This window comes from Dendrobates tinctorius, unplaced genomic scaffold (genome assembly GCF_039654945.1).
Source record: "Dendrobates tinctorius isolate UK_male_01 unplaced genomic scaffold, ASM3965494v1 ptg000012l, whole genome shotgun sequence".
Lineage (NCBI taxonomy): Eukaryota > Metazoa > Chordata > Amphibia > Anura > Dendrobatidae > Dendrobates > Dendrobates tinctorius.
This window is the reverse complement of record NW_027361680.1, coordinates 3,402,531-3,423,394: the sequence shown is the minus strand read 5'-3', so window position 1 is coordinate 3,423,394 and position 20,864 is coordinate 3,402,531. Positions and strand designations below refer to the sequence as shown.

General features: G+C 45.5%; 1 protein-coding gene across 1 annotated transcript in view; it reads right to left on the bottom strand.

Annotated features, from left to right (window-relative positions):
* LOC141066014 (P-selectin-like) overlaps positions 1-20,864 on the bottom strand; it is a 927,434-nt gene that overhangs the window by 790,481 nt on the left and 116,089 nt on the right. Inside the window, exon 2 of the mRNA XM_073557950.1 lies at positions 1,156-1,243. Coding sequence (XP_073414051.1) covers positions 1,156-1,243 — 88 coding nt within the window. The remainder of the gene's footprint in view (positions 1-1,155; positions 1,244-20,864) is intronic.

Genomic DNA, 20,864 nt, shown 5'->3' with positions numbered 1-20,864 from the left:
CATTAGAAATGGAGCCCACTATATATGTAGCATTATTAGGACCCATCATACACTGGAGCATCGTCCATAGGGACCGTCATATACTGTGGCATTATGTGGAGCTCATCATATACTGTATGGAACATTATATGTGACCAATTATTCTGTATGGAGAAATATATGGGGCTCATTATTCTGTATGGCGCACAATGTGATGGCCATAATATTGTATGGAGTAATATACTGTCCTTTTTTGAGCTATTGTAGAATTTAAAATAGATCAGTCATGTCATGTCATGTAAGCAGTGAAGTATTTGTCATTGTACTATACCTATATTTCGGTGCCGTATCGGAGCATCATGAGTTGTGGTATGTGTTATAGGGGCGCACTGACACTCTTTGGCCCAGGGCACACGAAAACCTGGAGCCAGCCCTACCCCCCCACATCTTTAGCCAAATAACCCCCAGTTTTCAATGCGTAACTATTATTATGAAGTAAATTAAGGTTGACAAGCTTCAGTAATAAGAATTGATGTTTTTGCCATTTAAATGGGCACTGTAGGTGTGTTTCCTGTCCTCCACTCCCTGCCGACTTTGCTTCCCCATTGAATTGCACTGGGTTTCGTGTTTGTTGGCCTTCAACTTTTCCCTATAGTCGGCCAATTTTGTTCGACCCGACTTTTGTGAAATTCGGGTTTCATGAAACCTGACTCGACCCTAGAAAAGGCAAAGTCGCTCATCTCTACTAGTAGCACTTTACCTTTTTTTGTGTATTTTACTCCAAGATATTGGACTATAGGGCACATCATTATGTTTCACGGTCCAGATTTACAAGGTGCTTCAGTTTTAGAAATATTGAAGCCATATAAAATCATAGAAAAATGTGTACAAGGCATTCAACATCACAGCTTTTTTCATTATCAATTGATTTAATACTCTAACCACACCATATCTAAAGTTTTTAGTTATTCTCCATTTCAAGGAACATATTTTTTGATATTTAAAACAAATGATTCATCTGCATTTAATATTTAATTTACCAACATTTTTCACAGATGGGATAATATAGAATAAGATGACAGAAATTATATTACTATGGTATTCTATGAGAATAAAATATTTTTATCACTATTTTTCCATTTGTAAATATTATAGCAAGACATAAAAGCAACTTACCAAAACTTACTGTAGCCAAACAAAGCAGCTGAAGGTATGTCCATTTTCCTGCAATGCTACTTCCAATATCTTGAAATGGGATAGGATCCTGTGTTAGATAAAAACAAACCATATTCCTAATAATTACAGTGGTGTATAAATGAGCAGTAGTTCAATACTAAATTCAGTGTTAGAGGAAAGCAAATGGAGGTGTGATATGTGTTGAGTTACTGGGATACTACATTTTGTACATCTAGAATATTAATCACAAAATTAATCACAGTCTGCTACAAGCAGAAGTGTCAGGCAGCTGGGAAGGTGTGGGGTGTCACCTTTGGGGGCTAGGGCCAGTGTGGGCCCTGCCTTGACTGTGTACTTTGTTCTAGGTGACTTGCCATAGGGCCTGGTGTGGTTGGGAGGCAGGATGCCATTCCTCCCAGCACTGATGCTATACAGGTGTCCTCGGACACCGGATTTCCCATCGACAGGTACTGTCAGGAGACATGGGATGCTATGTCTCCTGGTTTAGGTATGTGGTGGGAAATTCTTCTCTGGGCATGGGATGGAGATTGGGCGTTACATCAGCATTGTCAGGTGATCCATGAAAGGAATATTTAAACTCGCAGTGCTATGATTAGTAGCTCTTAGGTGAGTGTTTCATTGTTTTTTCTCTGGCTCTGGCGCATGATGTCCTCTTGTTCCTATGACCTTGTTTATGCTCCCTGACCTTCCAAGTTTGGTTTGCAAGGTTTGTCTCTGTCTTACTGGTATAGTTTATTGCTGTGGACCAAACTAGGGCCAGTGAGCCAAGCCACTAGCCACCCGCTATTGGCACCTTGGGAGTTCTCTGTAAAAAGTCCCCATCCTTTTAGTTGAAGCGGGTGAAGAATATTCACAGCCTTAATGGTATGTGCACATGTTGCAGATTCTGCTGCGGATCCACAGTGGATTTGGCCTGGCGGATCCGAAGCAGATTCTGCTGCGTTGTACAGTACCATTAAAGTCTATGAGAAATGAAAACCGCAGTGCACATGCTGCGGATTTTTCCGCTCGGATTTTCTGCGGATTTAAATTCGCAGCATGTCAATTCTTTGTGTGGGTCCGCAGCGTTTTGACACCTGCTCCATTTTAGGAATCCGCAGGTGTCAAAACGCAGAGGAAATCCGCACAAAATCTGCACTAAATCCACAGGTAAAATGCAGGTCATTTGACCTGAGGATTTACATGCGGATTTGGCCAAATCCGCGCTGAAAAATCCGCAGGGTAATCCGCAACGTGTGAACATACCCTAAGTGTGCATAAGCGTGATGACTTGCTCCAAGTGTGTCTGCCATACTGCCTTTGCTGGCCTTCAGTTCAGTCATCTCACCACTACTTGAGTGTTACAAGAGGTCAATGATTGTGAGAAAACAATAAAAAAAATTACAAAATTGAGATACTTTGAGTAAAGGCCCTATGCACAGCTAGATAGACATAATTATGTATTGTAGTGTCATGGTGTGTATTTCTATGTGATATGAAAGAGAAATAAAAAATAGCTGCTCTAGAATAAGGATTACTGAATGAACACCTTCAGTTTTTGCAAATGGTAGAGCTGGATAACATTGTTGGGCTTCCATATCCCACAGGAACCTGTGGGCACCCAGCAATCATGTTGTGATTGAGCCCAATGGAATGGCAAGGAGCCCTGTTCCTCTTCCTAAACTTTTAGATACTGCAGTGCTGTTTTTCCTGTGGATGGCACATACTCAGCTGTATTCCCCCAACATGAACTGTATAGCAGTTCGTGTTACAGGCCACCCATCTGTGAGGTAAATATATGGCAAAGAAACTAGAAGGGGTTGAGCACCCAAAAATAGTGCCACTGTAGGACAGCAAAATATATAGAAATGTACGTTTTACAATTGGCCCAAATTGGAGTCTGTAGTAATGATGGAGCAGTGCTCAGTCCTATCTTCGTTCCTATCTCACCAGTTACTGAAAGTTGCTCTTCATAGATGAAGATACGTGACATTGATGATAACTTACATTGGTGAGTGGCAGTGGCCTAGTGTGGGTTGCCAGCGTCCAGGACATGTCAACTATATTTGCACTCCATTATACGTGTATCATTAATACTCGATGAGACAATTAAACTAGTCTTGTATTTGAACCCTCTATTTCCTGACCACATATATTGCATTTTAAGAAAATACTGATGGACTTAAAGCTTAAAGTAAGGATAAGTTCACATTTCCGTAAAAGAGCATCTTTTATTTTCTGAAAAATTCATCAACTCGTTGTACCATTTGGAAGAATTTGATGCAAAACAGCAATGAATGTCAAAAGCCAAACAATTAAAGCCACTAGAAAAATGCACAAATAATGAACCTGGATGTAAGTCTTTTCTTTTATCACTGAGAGCTGCACAACACTTCATGCACTATGTATGTTGCTGCCATGCAGTAGTGGAACAGTTGAGATTATTTTGTCATGATGTTGCTTGCTGCATATGTGGCACCCCTGAGGGTTCAGTCGCCACAGAGGTAATGCACCTCCTCCTGAGGTGTAGTATCCCACTCCCCAGGTAAGATGGCAACACCTGACCAGACTCCTCCACTCACATCCAACACAGACACTTTAGAATAGCAGAGCACCCTTCATGGCTCCTTGCCTGGAACACGAAGTGTGCTGGGAGGTGGGTGGAGTTTAGACTGCACAAGAGAGCGGGAGAATGTTAGGAAGTGGTTAGTTGGTGAGAGAAGATCCCCAGAGAGGGATGGAGTGAAAGCAAGTGCTGCAGCAGACTCCTGTGATCTGGAGCTGCTGGCACGGGAAAGAGCAAGGGAAAGCCTAATTCTTCAGAAGGAAGATAGCTTAGTACGGAACATGGGGAGAAGAGAACTGAGGACAAGGGTGAGAGCAGAGCCCTTCCTTAAAGTTAAAGCGCATGGTCCGGAGTACAGTCTCCGAGGTTGTATGGATACTGATGTTCCTGCAGCAGAAATCGGAGGAATAGAAGTCACCACTTTATTCCCACCGAAGACTCGGGGGCACAATAGCAATGTGTGTGAGCCTGGACCTGATAGTAAGCGATCCCCGAAGCGGGCTACACCTGTCTGCTGTACGAGTGGAGTTCCAAGTAACATCTGGAAGGAGGAACTTGAGTTTAATACACAACTACAAGTACTTCAGTTCAAGCGCTAGTGAGGAGACGTTCAGAGAAGGCACATGTTGGAGGAGTGCTGGAAGGGTGCCTGGGAGTTGGCTGAGCCCCTGACCTGGAGGACACGGCACTGAAGCGGGCATCTGTGCGCACCAGACTGTGAGTAAAGCTTTGGAACTGAAAGCCCTTGTGTCCTCCACTTATTCCTGCGCCTTGCACCCGGCTCTGCTACATCTACTTCTTCACACTATCTCCCCATTTACCAACCTCATCTACACAGCCCTGGGACTACAGCTCCACCTGTGGGAGCTTCAACATCATTGCTGCACCACACCATCTGTCCCAGAGAAGCAACCCTGCAGTGCTGGTCAAACTGACCAGGAACCACAGGTGACATCACAAATCATCACAATAACTTTATCCCCACCACTCTACCCCTTTTACATTGACTGCCTGAGGCCACGGACCGGGTCACTGCCACTGTGACATCTCCCATTGAAATCAACGGGCCTGGCACGAAGTACCCCACGGCCTCTGGGGGCGAGTTATATAGGCAGGGTTGGTGTTAAGGGAAGACTGGGTATTTGCCCAGGGCCCCTACTCTCTTGGGGGCCTCCAGCATCCACGCCAAGAGCTTCACAAATAATGCTATTATCAGTGAAGCTTCTGATGTGGAGACCTTTGGTGGCATCATGATCATGTGACTAATTTTGCGACCCTGATGTGACCGTGCATCTTAGGTACTTCTTCTGGACCTTTGGTGTCATCATGATCATATGACCAATCAAGTGACTGTGATGTCACCATAGGCCCTGAACTCTGCAGGAATCAGAAAGACTGAAGAGAAGATGGACTGTGGTAAGTCTGTGTTTCTGTGTCTCTATGTGTGTATGCCTGTGTGTGTGTGGTTGAGCCTAGAATGTCTGTTCTCCTGGTATGTCCTCGTTGCAGCCCATTCAGATGGATACCTGTGGATGGATTGTCTCACATTACTAAACCCCTTCACGACCTTTAATGTTGATGTACTTTATATCAAAGGTCGTGTCCCTGCTTTTGATATGGGCTCGCATGCCAAACAAGCATCTTTTTCTGCACATGACAACTTATTTAATTAGCTATCATGTGCCTCTAACAGTAGCGGGTGGATTGGAGCTCCTCTCGCAGCTGTTAAACTATTTTGTTAGGGACAGCGGAACGCACTAAATATAAAATAACGTAAAGTGCGTTCGCCGCCCGGTGTCCACTGTGCAGAAGGTGTTAACACTGCTGCTAGATAATGGCGGATGTACAATATGGCGGTATAACACACGCGGGTTGAACGTCACCCAGGTGCGCTGAGCGATCTCTGTTTATTCACAGAGATGCCTTAAGTGTTAAACACAAAAAGGCTGAGCCTGTTAGCGTCACAGGTCTCAGAGAAGTCCACGCACGACATATGGTCACAGGAGCTGGGCCCTAGGCAGAGGGTCAGCGTCCGTCTAGACCTACCATGCGTGCGGCGTCGCTACTGTGGACACCAAGAGGAGCTGCAGACTGCAGCGTGGTGACAGACACTGCCGCTAGTCGACAATGCCCGGAGCAGGCACACTGTCGGACGCTAGCACTGTGGAGGATGCTGTAGAGGCTTGTAGCTTGCCACTGACTGGTGCTGACTCTATAGATAAGTCCCTATACACACTCGGAATATCAGAGGGAGGGGATCTTAATGAGTCATTCGCAGGTTCATGCATCCATCAACATTCACACAGTTAGCAACTAGAGACTATAGTAGCACATGGCCGAGCGGCCATGCAAACCTTTTATAGCCGGGACCTTCCGGAAGTTTCCAGCTCCCTGAGATGGACCAATCAGATCACGAGAAGGACCTGGACATGTCACTCCCGATCTCCAATGGGAGATCGTCTCGTGAGCATGCTCAGTAGAGCAATGGAGGGACTTAGCCTCTGGAGCGATTTGCTGCTGAGCAGCCTGCATTGCCATTGCTGACCCAAAGGTGGAAGCAAAAGCCGGCCCCACAGAGCAGGTCTGGGCAGAGCATCTGAGACATTGGAATTGCTGAGCAATCTCCTCTGCAGTCAAAAGATAATGGGAGACCACATAATGTGAGGCTCTGGATTCCTGTTGAACCGCCGCAGGAACCCGACGCCTAACATATTTAACGTCAGTGTCAATTTCTGACAGAGGCATTTAACTCACCCCGGCAGGAGCACATATCTTTCCATGCTCCCATCGGCATGCCTCTGATGTAATAGTGGGGTGGCAATGGGTTGCTATAACATATGTACACCGGCCCATGGCTGGAGTTCATAGGAGATTGTGATTTCTGCTGAGGCACTGTTATGTACAGCATAGCACAAGCCATTGGATGATTGCAGCTTCAAGTCCCCCAAGGAGATTATTAAATACAGGAAAAAAATTAGAAAAAAGTTATTAAAAATTAAAAACCAAATTTAAAATCATTTTTGCCCCATTAAAAATAAAACAATTAAAAACAATTTAAGATACATATATTTGATATCGCTGCATTCGGAAAAGTCAAGGAAAAGTTCAATCAATCAACATATAAAGTAAATTAATCCAATATGTAAACGTCATAACAATAAACAAAATCAAAACGCCAGAATTCCCTTTTTTGGCCACTGCAACGTTGCAATAAAATGCAATAGGAGGCAAAGAAAACATCATATCTACCCCAAATTGTATAAGTAAAAACATCCAATCAGGGCACAAAAAAAAGCCTCACACAGCCGTGTATCCCGAAAAATAAAAACACTACGGGTCTCGGAAAATAGCGCCAAAAGCAAAATTTAATTTTTTTTACAAATTTCAGATTTTTTTTCACCACTTAAATAAAACACACTAATCATCTTTGAAATCGGTGTACAAGAATCTTCCAAAAATTATGGAGTTGCACTTTTTTTTTTTGCAATTTCACTGCACTTTCACAAAGTACAACTCGTCCCACAAAAAACAAGCCCTCTTGTGGCTGGAAAAATAAATAAGGTTTTGGCTCTTGGAAGAAGGGCAGAAAAAAAAGAAAAAGAAAAAAATGCAAAATCACCCAGGAGTGAAGGGATTTAAATCCTTGTAATAAACTTGTAGCAGCACGAGTTCACCCTATGTGTGTGTGGCTGTGTGGAATAGGACCTTTAGTGAGGTCATGACCATGTGATCCATAACCACACCCACAGGTGAGGTATGGATCATATAATGTGACTAGGGTGGGTCACATGGAGAGAGTGTGTGTACCTGAATGGTACAGACTACAAGTTCCTGGAAGGTCTGTGTTGGGAGATCCTGGAAAGCGGATCGGATCCCTGGAGCACCTGGCGAGACTTTGTAACCGGTGAGGACGGATGTCCTGAATAAGAAGCAACTAAGAGGTAACCCCAGACAGGGGGAAATAACTGTGTTTAGGCTATGGAGCCTGTTTGCTGGACATAGCACAGCCTTTGTGACCACAGGGCTAAGAGAGCGGAGCTCTGTTATGAACATTGAACATTCACCTGTCTGATGTAAGACTGTTGCCATATATGGTTTATGCTGTATAATAAACCATATGGACTGTATATGTGAAAAACCCGTGCCGGACCTTGTTAATCTGCTGCCAAGTGAGTGTCCCCCAACACGAACACTAGGCGCTACCTTACTATATATATATATGTATAGAGACAGAGAGAGAGATGTTTATGTTGGAATAAAAATCATTTCTCTCAGCAGCACATCCACCGGTATAAACTCCAGATATGCTGCTGATAATATGATACTGTATGGGGACAGATCAACTAGTGATCATTCCGTCCTTATCATTCTTCACCAGTCTGTGTAAAGACACCAGTAAACATTCATGGAACCACTTTAACCCCTTAACGACCGCCGATAGGCCTTTTAACGGCGGTAGTTAAGGGTACTTAACGGCACTTTGGAAAAAGTGTATAGCGCCCCCTCCAGAGTTGGATTTTCCACAGGGTCTCGGCTGCCGGGGGTAGCCAAGACCCCAGAGAACATGTTTCAGAACGGTTTTTACCGAGCCCAGTTTTGCGATTGATGGTACTAACCATATAACGGCGACCGCAAAAAAAGTCTGATGTGCCATTTAACCCCTTTACCCCCAAGGGTGGTTTGCACGTACATGACCGGGCCAATTTTTACAATTCTGACCACTGTCCCTTTATAAGGTAATAACTCTGAAACACTTCCATGGATCCCACTTATTCTGACAATGTTTTCTCGTGACATATTGTACTTCATGATAGTGGTAAAATTTCATTCAAATAACTTGCGTTTATTTGTGAAAAAAATGGAAATTTGGCAAAAATTTTTAAAAAATTTCGCAATTTTCCAACTTTGAATTTTTATGCCCTTAAATCACAGAGATATGTGTTGTGAGTTCATTTTTCTTTTCACCAGTGAGGTCTGATGAACTCCCTCTTCTGGCGAAGGAAGGTAGTGAGGCTGATTACCAAACAGCTGAGCAGGTAGATGATGACTGGGTTACAGGAACTGATGACTGGATATAAGGCAGCCGACGCCCTGCTGACTTGCCGGTGATTTTCCTGCTGGATTCTTGCAGACCAGTCTGATTTCTGCTTCTCAAAGCTAAGTTTTGCTCTGCCTTTTGTACACTTTAGTTTTGGTTTTTTTTGCCTTGTTTTTTTGGAGTTCAGCCATCTCCGGCCGGGGGTGAGCTGAATTCCATTTTTGTCTCTGATCTGTTGATCTCTGTCTCTGTCTTCAGAATATTCCTGAGTGCAGATATAGTCTTTTGAAGCCTAGCGACTTCAGGGCCTGTTTCTCCTATCAGTCTGTTGGTACATTTTTGGATAGGGTTTTTGTGGATTGCAGACAGCAGCTTTTCTATCCTGTCCTATTTAGTTAGCTTGGGCCCATCATTTGCTCAACCTATCTTTCTATCTGTGTTAGTGTTTTTCATCTTGCTTCACAGTCATTATATGTTGGGGGCTGCCTATTTCTTTGGGGTCTGCTCTGGGGCAGTTTAGATTTCCCCTTTCTGTCTTTAGGCTAATTTAGTTCTCCGGCTGTGATCGAGGGGTCTAGGGCACCGTAGGAACCCCCCACGGCTACTGCTAGTTGTTGTGGATAGGTTCAGGGGTCTGCAATCCGATAGCTGCCAACTTCTCTGGTTTTCTGGACTTAGTTATTATTTTTGTTCTTTCCTCCTTCGGTAACTCATTCATAACAGATATGGCACACAAAAACTTAATAAGTAACATTTCACATATGTTTACTTTACATCAGCACAATTTTGGAACCAAATTTTTTTTTTCTTAGGAAGTTATAAGAGTTAAAAGTTGACCAGTGGTTTCTGTTTTTTGCAACACCATTTTATTTTTACGGACGACATCACATTTGAAGTCACTTTGAGGGGTCTATATCATAGAAAATGCCCAAAAGTGACACCATTCTAAAAACTGCACCCCTCAAGGTGCTCAAAACCATATTCAAGAAGTTTATTAACCCTTCAAGCGCTTCACAGGAATTTTTTGAATTTTTAAAAAAAATGAACATTTAACTTTTTTTCACAAAAAAATTACTTCAGGTCCACTTTTTCTTATTTTACCAAGGGTAACAGGAGAAATTGGACTGGAAAAGTTATTGTGCAATTTGTCCTGAGTATACTGTTACCTGATATGTGGGGGAACCACTGTTTCAGCGCATGGCAGAGCTCAGAAGGGAAGGAGCGCCTTTTGACTTTTTCAATGCAAAATTGGCTGGAATTCAGATCGGACGCCATGTCACGTTTGGAGAGACCCTGATGTACCTAAACAGTGGAAACGCCTCACAAGTGACCCCATTTTGGAAACTATACCCCCCAAGGAACTTATCTAGATATGTGGTGAGAACTTTGAACCCACAAGGGCTTCACAGACGTTTATAACGTACAGCCGTACAATGAAAAAATCATATTTTTTCCACAAAAATGATATTTTCAACCCCAATTTTTATTTTCCCAAGAGTAACAGGATGATAAATGTTATTGTGCAATTTGTCCTGAGTATGCTGATACCCCATATGTGGGTGTAAACGACTATTTGGGCGCATGGCAGAGCTCGGAAGGGAAGCAGCGCCATTTGACTTTTTTGGCTGGAATTGAGTTTGGACACCATGTCGTGTTTGGAAAGCCCCTGATGTGCCAAAACAGTGGAAACCCCCCACAAATGACACTATTTTGGAAACTAGACCCCCCAAGGAACTTATCTAGATGTGTGGTGAGAACCTTGAACCCACAAGGGCTTCACAGAAGTTTATAACGTACAGCCATACAATTAAAGAATCATATTTTTTCCACAAAAATGATATTTTCACCCCCAGTTTTTATTTTTCCAAGGGTAACAGGAGAAATTGGACCACAAAAGTTGTTGTACAATTTGTCTTGAGTACGCTGATACCCCATATGTGAGAGAAAACTACTGTATGGGGACACGTCGGGGCTCGGAAGGGAAGAAGTGACGTTTTAGAATGCAGACTTTGATGGAATGGTCTGCGGGTGTCATGTCGCGTTTGGAGAGCCTATGATGTGCCTAAACTGTTGAAACTCCCCACAAGTGACCCCATTTTGGAAACTAGACCCCCCCACGGAACTTATCTAGATGTGTGGTGAGCACTTTGAACCCCCAAGTGCTTCACAGAAGTTTATAACGCCCGGGCGTGAAAATAAAAAAATCATTTTTTTTCCACAAAAATGATATTTTTGCCCCCAATTTTTTATTTTCCTAAGGGTAACAGGAGAAATTTGACCCGAAAAGTTGTTTTGCAATTTGTCCTGAGTAGGCGGATACCCCATATGTGGGGGTAAAACACTGGGCACATGGCAGAGCTTGGAAGGGAAGGAGCACCATTTTTTACTTTTTCAACGCAGAATTGGCTGGAATTGAGATCAGATGCCATGTTGCGTTTGGAGAGCACATGATGTGCCCAAACAGTGGAAACCCCCCAATTCTAACTCCAACCCTAACCCCAACACACCCCTAACCCTAATCTCAGCCCTAACCCTATCCCTAACCCTAATGGGAAAATGGAAATAAATACATTTTTTAAATTTTACTATTTTTCCCTAACTAAGGGGGTGATAAAGGGGGGTTTGATTTACTATTTATAGCAGGTTTTTATGTTTGGCAGTGGTCATACGCTAAAAGTTGCTTTTTATTGTAAAAATTGTTTTTGCTTCACCACATTTTGAGAGTTAGAATTTTTCCATATTTTGACCCACCAAGTCATGTGAGGTCTTATTTTTTGCAGGACGAGTTGTCGCTTTTATTGGTACCATTTTCAGGCACATGACTTTTTTGATCGCTTTTTGTTCCGATTTTTGGGACGCAGAATGAACAAAAACCAGCATTTCAAAAATTTCTTTTGGGGGTTGCGTTTACACCGTTCTGCATGTGGTAAAATTGATAAGGCGGTTTTATTCTTTGGGTCAGTACGATTACAGCGATACCTCATTTATGTCGTTTGTTTATGTTTTGGTGCTTTTATGCAATGAAAACAATTTTATATAAAAATATTTTTGCATCGCTTTATTCTACGAGCTATAACTTTATTTTTTCACTGATGACGCTGTGTGGCAGCTCGTTTTTTTGTGGGAAAAGATGACGTTTTCAGCGGTACTATGTTTATTTATTTCCGTCTTTTTGATCACGCGTTATTGCACTTTTTGTTCGGCAGTATGATAATAAAGCATTATTTTTTGCTTTGTTTTTTATTTTTTAAGCGGTTCACTAAAGGGGTTAACTAATGGAACAGTTTTATAGGGTGGGTCTTTACGGACACGGCGATTCTAAATATGTGTACTTTTAATGTTTTATTTCTAGAGTTGAGCGATGAGGTCGGCCACGAGGTCGGCGACTTACGCGCCAAAGTCGCGTTTCAAAAGTTTGTTTTGCGCTCTTTTTCAGCCAATCAGGATCCACGGACACTGTGGGCAACGTGATGACATAGGCAGGGGTCACCACCATCTTTCAGAAGAGCATGCAAGTGATTGGCCTGCTTTGGTGGGCGTCACAGGGGTTATAAAAGGGCGTGCACGCCGACCGCCATCTTACTTCTGCCGATCTTAGCATAGGGAGAGGTTGCTGCTGCTGATTCTGTAGGGAGAGCGTTAGGCAGGGAAGAAGAAAAAAAAACTGCTTCTGCTGCTAGCGATTTTGCCTGTACAACACACCAGTCACTGTGTGTGCAGTGCAAGGGGAGGCTATATTGTGGTGGATCAGCGGTGTTGGTTGTTAGGCTGCCTTCTAAGGCTTCCTGACAGCTGCATTGATGTTTACCCACTGCTCTGCAAACTGCTTTTTTAAAAGCAATCCCAATTTTTTTTTTTTTGTCCTGGTGAGGTACTGAGCGTGAATTTTTTCACACCATACAGCGGTGTACGCTCCTCACACAGCTATCTGTGTGTCACTCTGTGAGAATAAGTCGAGGACATGTTCCGTTCTTAAAGACTTGCACCTTCTAGTTTTGTCTAGCTTTCAAACAGTTAAATATATTTGCTGTTTGATCACATTCAAAACTATAGAGAGACAGCATGTGTCAGTCCGTATACTTAAAAAACACGGAGCTTGACAATTTTACGTACACCGGACAGCCGTGTACGTGCACGCTCCTCTCAGTACCGTGTAACGGCTGTTATCACGGCCACAGTGAAGCTATCTGTGTGTCACTGTGGAAGGATAAGTGGAGGACTTGTTCCGTTCTTACAGACCTACACTCTAGGGAGATTCCTATTCTGCCCAATTCTACATACACCTTGTAGTTTGTGATAGACTAGCCAATTTCTGCCTGTGACATAGCGCTCTGATATTCAGTGGGCCTCACACAATCCAAAAGTGTCCAGTGTCCACTAGTGTGTGCAGAAATTTAAAATCTCCCTTATCCTGTAGTCACTTTTTTCACACCTGTGCCATCGAGCCTGTGACATAGCGCTCTGATATTCAGTGGGCCTCACACAATCCATAAGTGTCCAGTGTCCACAAGTGTGTGCAGAAATTCAAAATCTCTGTGATCCTGTAGTCACTTTTTTCACACCTGTGCCATCGAGCCTGTGACATAGCGCTCTGATATTCAGTGGGCCTCACACAATCCAAAAGTGTCCAGTGTCCACTAGTGTGTGCAGAAATTCAAAATCTCCCTTATCCTGCAGTCACTTTTTTCACACCTGTGCCATCGAGCCTGTGACATAGCGCTCTGATATTCAGTGGGCCTCACACAATCCAAAAGTGTCCAATGTCCACTAATGTGTGCAGAAATTCAAAATCTCCCTTATCCTGTAGTCACTTTTTTCACACCTGTGCCATCGAGCCTGTGACATAGCGCTCTGATATTCAGTGGGCCTCACACAATCCAAAAGTGTCCAGTGTCCACTAGTGTGTGCAGAAATTCAAAATCTCCCTTATCCTGTAGTCACTTTTTTCACACCTGTGTCATCGAGCCTGTGACATAGCGCTCTGATATTCAGTGGGCCTCACACAATCCATAAGTGTCCAGTGTCCACAAGTGTGTGCAGAAATTCAAAATCTCTGTGATCCTGTAGTCACTTTTTTCACACCTGTGCCATCGAGCCTGTGACATAGCGCTCTGATATTCAGTGGGCCTCACACAATCCAAAAGTGTCCAGTGTCCACTAGTGTGTGCAGAAATTCAAAATCTCCCTTATCCTGTAGTCACTTTTTTCACACCTGTGCCATCGAGCCTGTGACATAGCGCTCTGATATTCAGTGGGCCTCACACAATCCAAAAGTGTCCAGTGTCCACTAGTGTGTGCAGAAATTCAAAATCTCCCTTATCCTGTAGTCACTTTTTTCACACCTGTGCCATCGAGCCTGTGACATAGTGCTCTGATATTCAGTGGGCCTCACACAATCCAAAAGTGTCCAGTGTCCACTAGTGTGTGCAGAAATTCAAAATCTCCCTTATCCTGTAGTCACTTTTTTCACACCTGTGCCATCGAGCCTGTGACATAGCGCTCTGATTTTCAGTGGGCCTCACACAATCCAAAAGTGTCCAGTGTCCACAAGTGTGTGCAGAAATTCAAAATCTCTGTGATCCTGTAGTCACTTTTTCCACACCTGTGCCATCGAGCCTGTGACATAGCGCTCTGATATTCAGTGGGCCTCACACAATCCAAAAGTGTCCAGTGTCCACTAATGTGTGCAGAAATTCAAAATCTCCCTTATCCTGTAGTCACTTTTTTCACACCTGTGCCATTGAGCCTGTGACATTCAGTGGGCCTCACACAATCCAAAAGTGTCCAGTGTCCACAAGTGTGTGCAGAAATTCAAAATCTCCCCTGTCCAATAGACACCTTGTACCTTGTTTTACATTACTATATAGTTTGTTGGATTTTGTCTACATTTCTACAAAAAATGAGGAAGGCTGGTGGAAGAGGCCATGGAATTGGGCGGGGGTTGGCAGCTGGTAATGATGTGTTGGTGGTGGATCTGATGGTAGTGGCAAGAGCAAAATAGGACCGAATGCAGGAGGTGTTGAGCCTGCGTCATCGTCTGGCTCCATAAGGCTTCGAAGGCTTAGTTTTCTAGGAGTTGGCAAACCGCTTTTAAAGCCAGAGCATCAGGAAAAAGTTTTGTCTTACATTGCTGACTCAGCCTCCAGCTCTATCGCCTCCTCTTCTTCAGTTGTAAAAAGTAAAAGCACTGAGTCGTCATTGGAGGCTCATGTTCATGAACCACACCTTTCCTTGTGTCCTTCACCCCAACCAAGATTGAAGGATGACGCAGGCCATACTACTGATTACTCCATGGAGCTGTTTTCACATACCATGCCTGGATTATCAAGTGAAATGGTGAATTACCCAGGCCAAGATGAATCTGACATGGAGTGCACTGATGCACAGCCGCTGATCGATGATTCTGCTGGTACATTCACTCAGAGCACTACATTGTCCTCGCAGTGTACAGAGCCAGATTCTGACCCTGATGAGACTCAGGTGCCCCTTTCCGCACACTATACCACCATACACGGTGACACAGAGGAAGGTGCACATGACATTGAAGAGGAGGTGATGGATGACCCAGTTGTTGACCCAGATTGGCATCCATTGGGGGAAGAGGGTGCTGGTGCTGGCAGGCCCGGAGCACTCCAAAGACAGGTTCCAAAAATCAAAAGAGTTGCTGGACAGCTTGTCCAGAGGGTCAAAAGATCACAGCGTGCTAGGCTGCAAAATGTCTGCCAAAGTAGGAAGAGTGCAGTGTGGCACTTTTTTGAACAAAATCCTCATGATCAGGCCAAGGTTATCTGTAAGAAGTGCGCAAAGACCTTTAGCCAAGGGAAAAATCTGAAAAATTTGAATACCAGTTGCATGCTTAGACATTTAACCACCATGCACTTGCAAGCGTGGACACAACACCAAACCTCAAGTGCCACATGTGCAACTGATCACAAAGAAGGTAGTCAGCAACGCTACATTGTTTCCCCCACTGTAAGCCCACCGGTTAGCACAGCAGCAAATGTTGAGGTGTCGTTGCAAGGCCACAGCAGTCAGGGAATCCCACTGTTATATCAACGAAAGACTGAATCTAGGCCATCAGAAAGAACACCAACTCCATCACCATCATCAACCCTCTCTCAGTCCGCCCTGTCCACCGCTACTTCCACCATATGCAGCTCTCAAGTCCAGCTCACCCTCCCAGACACTATGAGTAGGTCAAGAAAGTACTCAGTCTCTCATCCGCGTACACTGGGTTTGAACGCCCACATTGCCAAACTAATCTCGTTTGAGGTGATGTCTTATCGGTTGGTGGAAAGCGCAGCTTTCCGCGAACTCATGGCCTATGCAGTACCACGCTATGACCTACCCAGTTGCGACTTCTTCTCTCGCAAAGCCATCCCAGCCCTCCACCATCATGTAAAAGACCGCATTGTCCATGCAGTCAGTGAGTGGAAAGGTGCACCTCACAACTGATGCATGGTCCAGTCGGCATGGCCAGGGCCGTTACGTGTCCATCACTGCGCACTGGGTTAATGTGGTGGATGCAGGGTCCACAGGGGACAGCGGTGGTGGGACAGTGCTGCCTAGCCCACGGTATAGGAAACAGTTGGCTGTAGGCGTTCGACCCTCCTCCTCCTCCAGAAGCGAAAGCTCGTCCACAGAGCGCAGTTGTACGAGCACTCCATCTGCAGCTGCCACTGTTGCACACGATGTGTCCCCCTATCGAGCAGCTAGTGGAAAGCGTCAGCAGGCTGTGTTGCAGATGATGTCTTTGGGCGACAGACACACCGCCGAGGTGCTGGCCGAGTACTTGAAGCGACAAACTGAGTCATGGCTGGGTAGTGTACATCTTGAGGCAGGCAAGGTAGTTAGTGATAACGACCGTAATTTTGTGGCAGCTATAGCCCTTTCAAAACTCAGCCACATACTTTGCTTGGCTCACACCTTGAACCTGGTGGTGCAGTGCTTCCTCAAAAATTATGCGGAGTTAGCAGCCCTGCTCCAGAAGGTGCGAAGACTGTGCGCGCACATCCGCCGGTCGCCTGTACACTCCGTTCGTATGCAGAAGCTGCAGTGATTGTTCCACCTTCCCAACCACCGCCTCATTATCGACATTGCAACAAGGTGGAACTCCACCCTGCACATGGTGGAGCGGCTGTGCGAGCAGAGGCAGGCCATAATGCATTTGTGGGAGGATACACGGCCAGGCACTTTGAGAGCAGACATGGAGTTGACAGGTGTGCAGTGGTCGAAGCTGAAAGACCTCTGTAAAGTCCTTCAGTGTTTTGAGGAATGCACACGGCTGGTAAGCGCAGACGACGCCATCCTAAGCATGAGCATCCCACTTATGCGTCTGCTCATGCAAACTTTGACGCACCTTAAGGAGCAGGCGTCTGCAGCCAATGTTGATGAGGAGGAAGAGGAGGAGGGAATCCTTGATGACATTCAGCCATTGTCTGCTCAGGGACCTCTCCTGGACGAGGTGGAGGAAGAAGAGGAGGAGGAGGATGATGATGGGGATGATTACTTAGGGGAGGAGGATGCATCTCGTGGGACAAGTGAAAATGTTGGCGTGGCAAGGTCTGGTACAGGGTTTGTGCGTGACTGGAGGGATGTGCATTTGCCAGAAAGTGCTCCTCCAACCAGCACTCGCAGTGCATCATTGACACCGGAAACATTGGCCCACATGTCAGATTATGCCTTGCAGATCCTAAAAAGGGACCCCCGCATTGCCAAAATGATGAACGATGACGACTACTGGTTGGCCAGCATCCTGGATCCACGCTATAAAGGCAAATTACAAAACATCATGCCACAGGAGAACCTTGACCTAATATTGGCTAATAAACAAGCAACTCTGGTAAATCGGTTGCTTGAGGCATTCCCAGCACACAGCAGCGGTGATGGTTCTCACACGAGCTGTACGGGCCTTGGGCAGCTTGGCAGAGGTGTTCATGGTGCACACAGCAGAAGTGGAGTTGGAGACAGGGGTTTCATGACAATGTTGTGGACTGATTTTTCAAGTACCGCTCACACAACTGGTAATACTGCATCGATGGAAAGTGACAGGAGACAGCAGTTGTCAACTATGGTTACAAACTACTTTTCCTCCCATATCGATGTTCTCCCACACAGGTCATTCCCCTTTGACTATTGGGCCGCTAAACTGGACACCTGGCCTGAATTGGCACAATATGCCTTACAGGAGCTCGCTTGCCCAGCTGCAAGTGTGCTATCGGAAAGAGTCTTCAGTGCAGCTGGATCAATCCTGACAGAAAAAAGGACCCGTCTGTCAACCCAAAATGTGGATGATCTAACCTTCATTAAAATGAACCATGCATGGGTTTCCAAGGATTTTGTCCCACCTTCCCCTTATGACACATAGGGTGACAGAAAAATGGCTTGCTTTGGTCCACCTCTTCCTGGGACTTGACCTATTTCGCCTTTTGCATCAGCTGAATGTCCAACATCAACATATGCCACTTTCTAAAACTCCCTAACTGTGCTGCCTCCCCCCCCATGGCCGGGGTCACCACCTAGCGCACGACACCGTGCGAGTGCCGTTGCCCTGGACAGGTGGGTAGGCCGACTCTTGGGCGCGGGCACTGGCACAGGGTCCCTCATAGTGCAATCAAATGTCTCTGACGGTGGTGGTGCACACCCACCGTCAGACACACCGCCGTTCTATGAGGGGCCCAGTGCCAGTACCGACGCCCACGAGTGGGCCCCCTTGCTTGGGCAGGGCCCCAGCATTTGAAATCTTTACCTCTCCCTGCTCCTCCGCTGTGTAGTCTGGGCCGTCAAATCCATACTGTGCCTGACACCGTCTGAGCCTGCCTCCTGATGTATAGACATATATTTTGAATGTGTACGCTATCCATACATGTTATCCGGGGATACGGTACCCTTTCTCACCTTTGTGCAATCACGTGCAAGCCATACTGGGCCTAACACCGTCTGAGCCTGCCTCCTGATGTATAGACATATATTTTGAATGTGTACGCTATCCATACATGTTATCCGGGGATACGGTACCCTTTCTCACCTTTGTGCAATCACGTGCAATCCATACTGGGCCTAACACCGTCTGAGCCTGCCTCCTGATGTATAGACATATATTTTGAATGTGTACGCTATCCATACATGTTATCCGGGGATACGGTACCCTTTCTCACCTTTGTGCAATCACGTGCAAGCCATACTGGGCCTAACACCGTCTGAGCCTGCCTCCTGATGTATAGACATATATTTTGAATGTGTACGCTATCCATACATGTTATCCGGGGATACGGTACCCTTTCTCACCTTTGTGCAATCACGTGCAAGCCATACTGGGCCTAACACCGTTTGAGCCTGCCTCCTGATGTATAGACATATATTTTGAATGTGTACGCTATCCATACATGTTATCCGGGGATACGGTACCCTTTCTCACCTTTGTGCAATCACGTGCAAGCCATACTGGGCCTAATACCGTCTGAGCCTGCCTCCTGATGTATTGACATATATTTTGAATGTGTACGCTATCCATACATGTTATCCGGGGATACGGTACCCTTTCTCACCTTTGTGCAATCACGTGTAATCCATACTAGGCGTGAGAACGGCTGGCGAGCCGTTAAGCAAGCTACAGCACCTGTGGTTTGCACACGTAAGTTTTTCATTTTTTCAGGAATGACGGTTAGGCCTAATTCCGGAACTGCGGTTGACCTGAACTTACTGGGAAATCATCGTTCGCGGGTAATAATTGTAATCAGTGATCCCCATCACTAACATTGTTCAGCGGGTTATCTGCACCTGTAAGCGACAAACGCTGGCCTTTTCAGTGTAGCGCACGTGCAGCCACGGACATGTAAGGGCATGACACACCAGTTATTGGCCAATCTCATGTGCCAGAGCCTCACGTGTCCCTCTAGTAAGCCGGACTCGGACCGCGGGGCATGACGGAGTCTCGTTCGTTAATGGAATTAAGCTTGCAATGTGTGCATCTTTTCTGTAGCTGGCATGGTTGAGGTTTCCCAGGTGGAGTCGAATTTAACCGTAGGCTCCACTCCTGGTGGTGCCCTTCTGGACATTCCTTTAAGGTTCAGCTTTGCAACCATACTGCCCACGTAAAACAAACACTTTGCCTTCATGAACGCTGTTTGGAGGGTCATGACTCGTGGGAATAACGCTGCCCAATCAGTTAACCTGCTAGAGAGATCCTTCGTTGCTCCCAAGCATGACATCACACTCCCTAGGAGGAAGGTAATGCCACTGTGGCGACCGTACTCCTGGGGGCGACACAAGTGCACTGATGCCCAGCCACTGCTCGATGAATCTGCTGGTACATTGACCCAGACCACTACATTCCCCTCGCACGCTACACGGCCTGAATCTGACCCTGATGAAACTCAGGTTACCCTTCCCATATACAGTTCCATCGTACACGGTGACAAAGAGGAAGCTGCAGATGAAAGTGCAGGTTCGGCCCACCCGCCATCAGACACACCACCGTACTATCAGGGGCCCTGTGCCAGTGCCGTCGCCAACGAGTGGGCCCCCCCTGCTTGCTCAGGATCACAGCACTTGCAAGGTTGAAATCCTGTGCAGTGAGATGGAAGATGGGGACGACGAGGAGTCCAGACTAGTACAGGGATTCCCTAGCGAGGAGACTTATTTGATTGTTTTCAATGTTGGGACAGCAATTTTTGGGGAGCAATATACTCTGGAGAATGATAGATGGGGCCCACCATACACTGGAACATTCCAAAGGTGGACATCAGACACTGGAGCAGCATTTACAGGGCCCATTATACACTAGAGCATTAGAAATGGGGCCCATTATGTTTGGAGCATTATTTGGGCCCATAAGACAGTGGAGCTTCATCCATGGGGACCAACATATACTGTAGCATTATGTGGAGCTCATCATATACTGTTTCAAACATTATATGGGACCAATGATTCTGTATGGAGAAATAGATGGGCCTCGTCATGAGATGTAAAAAGTGAAGTATTTTTCATTGTACTATACCGCTATTTCTCTGCCGTATCGGAGCATGATGAGTTGTGGTATGTGTTAAAGGGGCGCTCTTTCGCCCAGGGCACATGAAAACCTGGAGCCAGCCCTACCCCCCACAA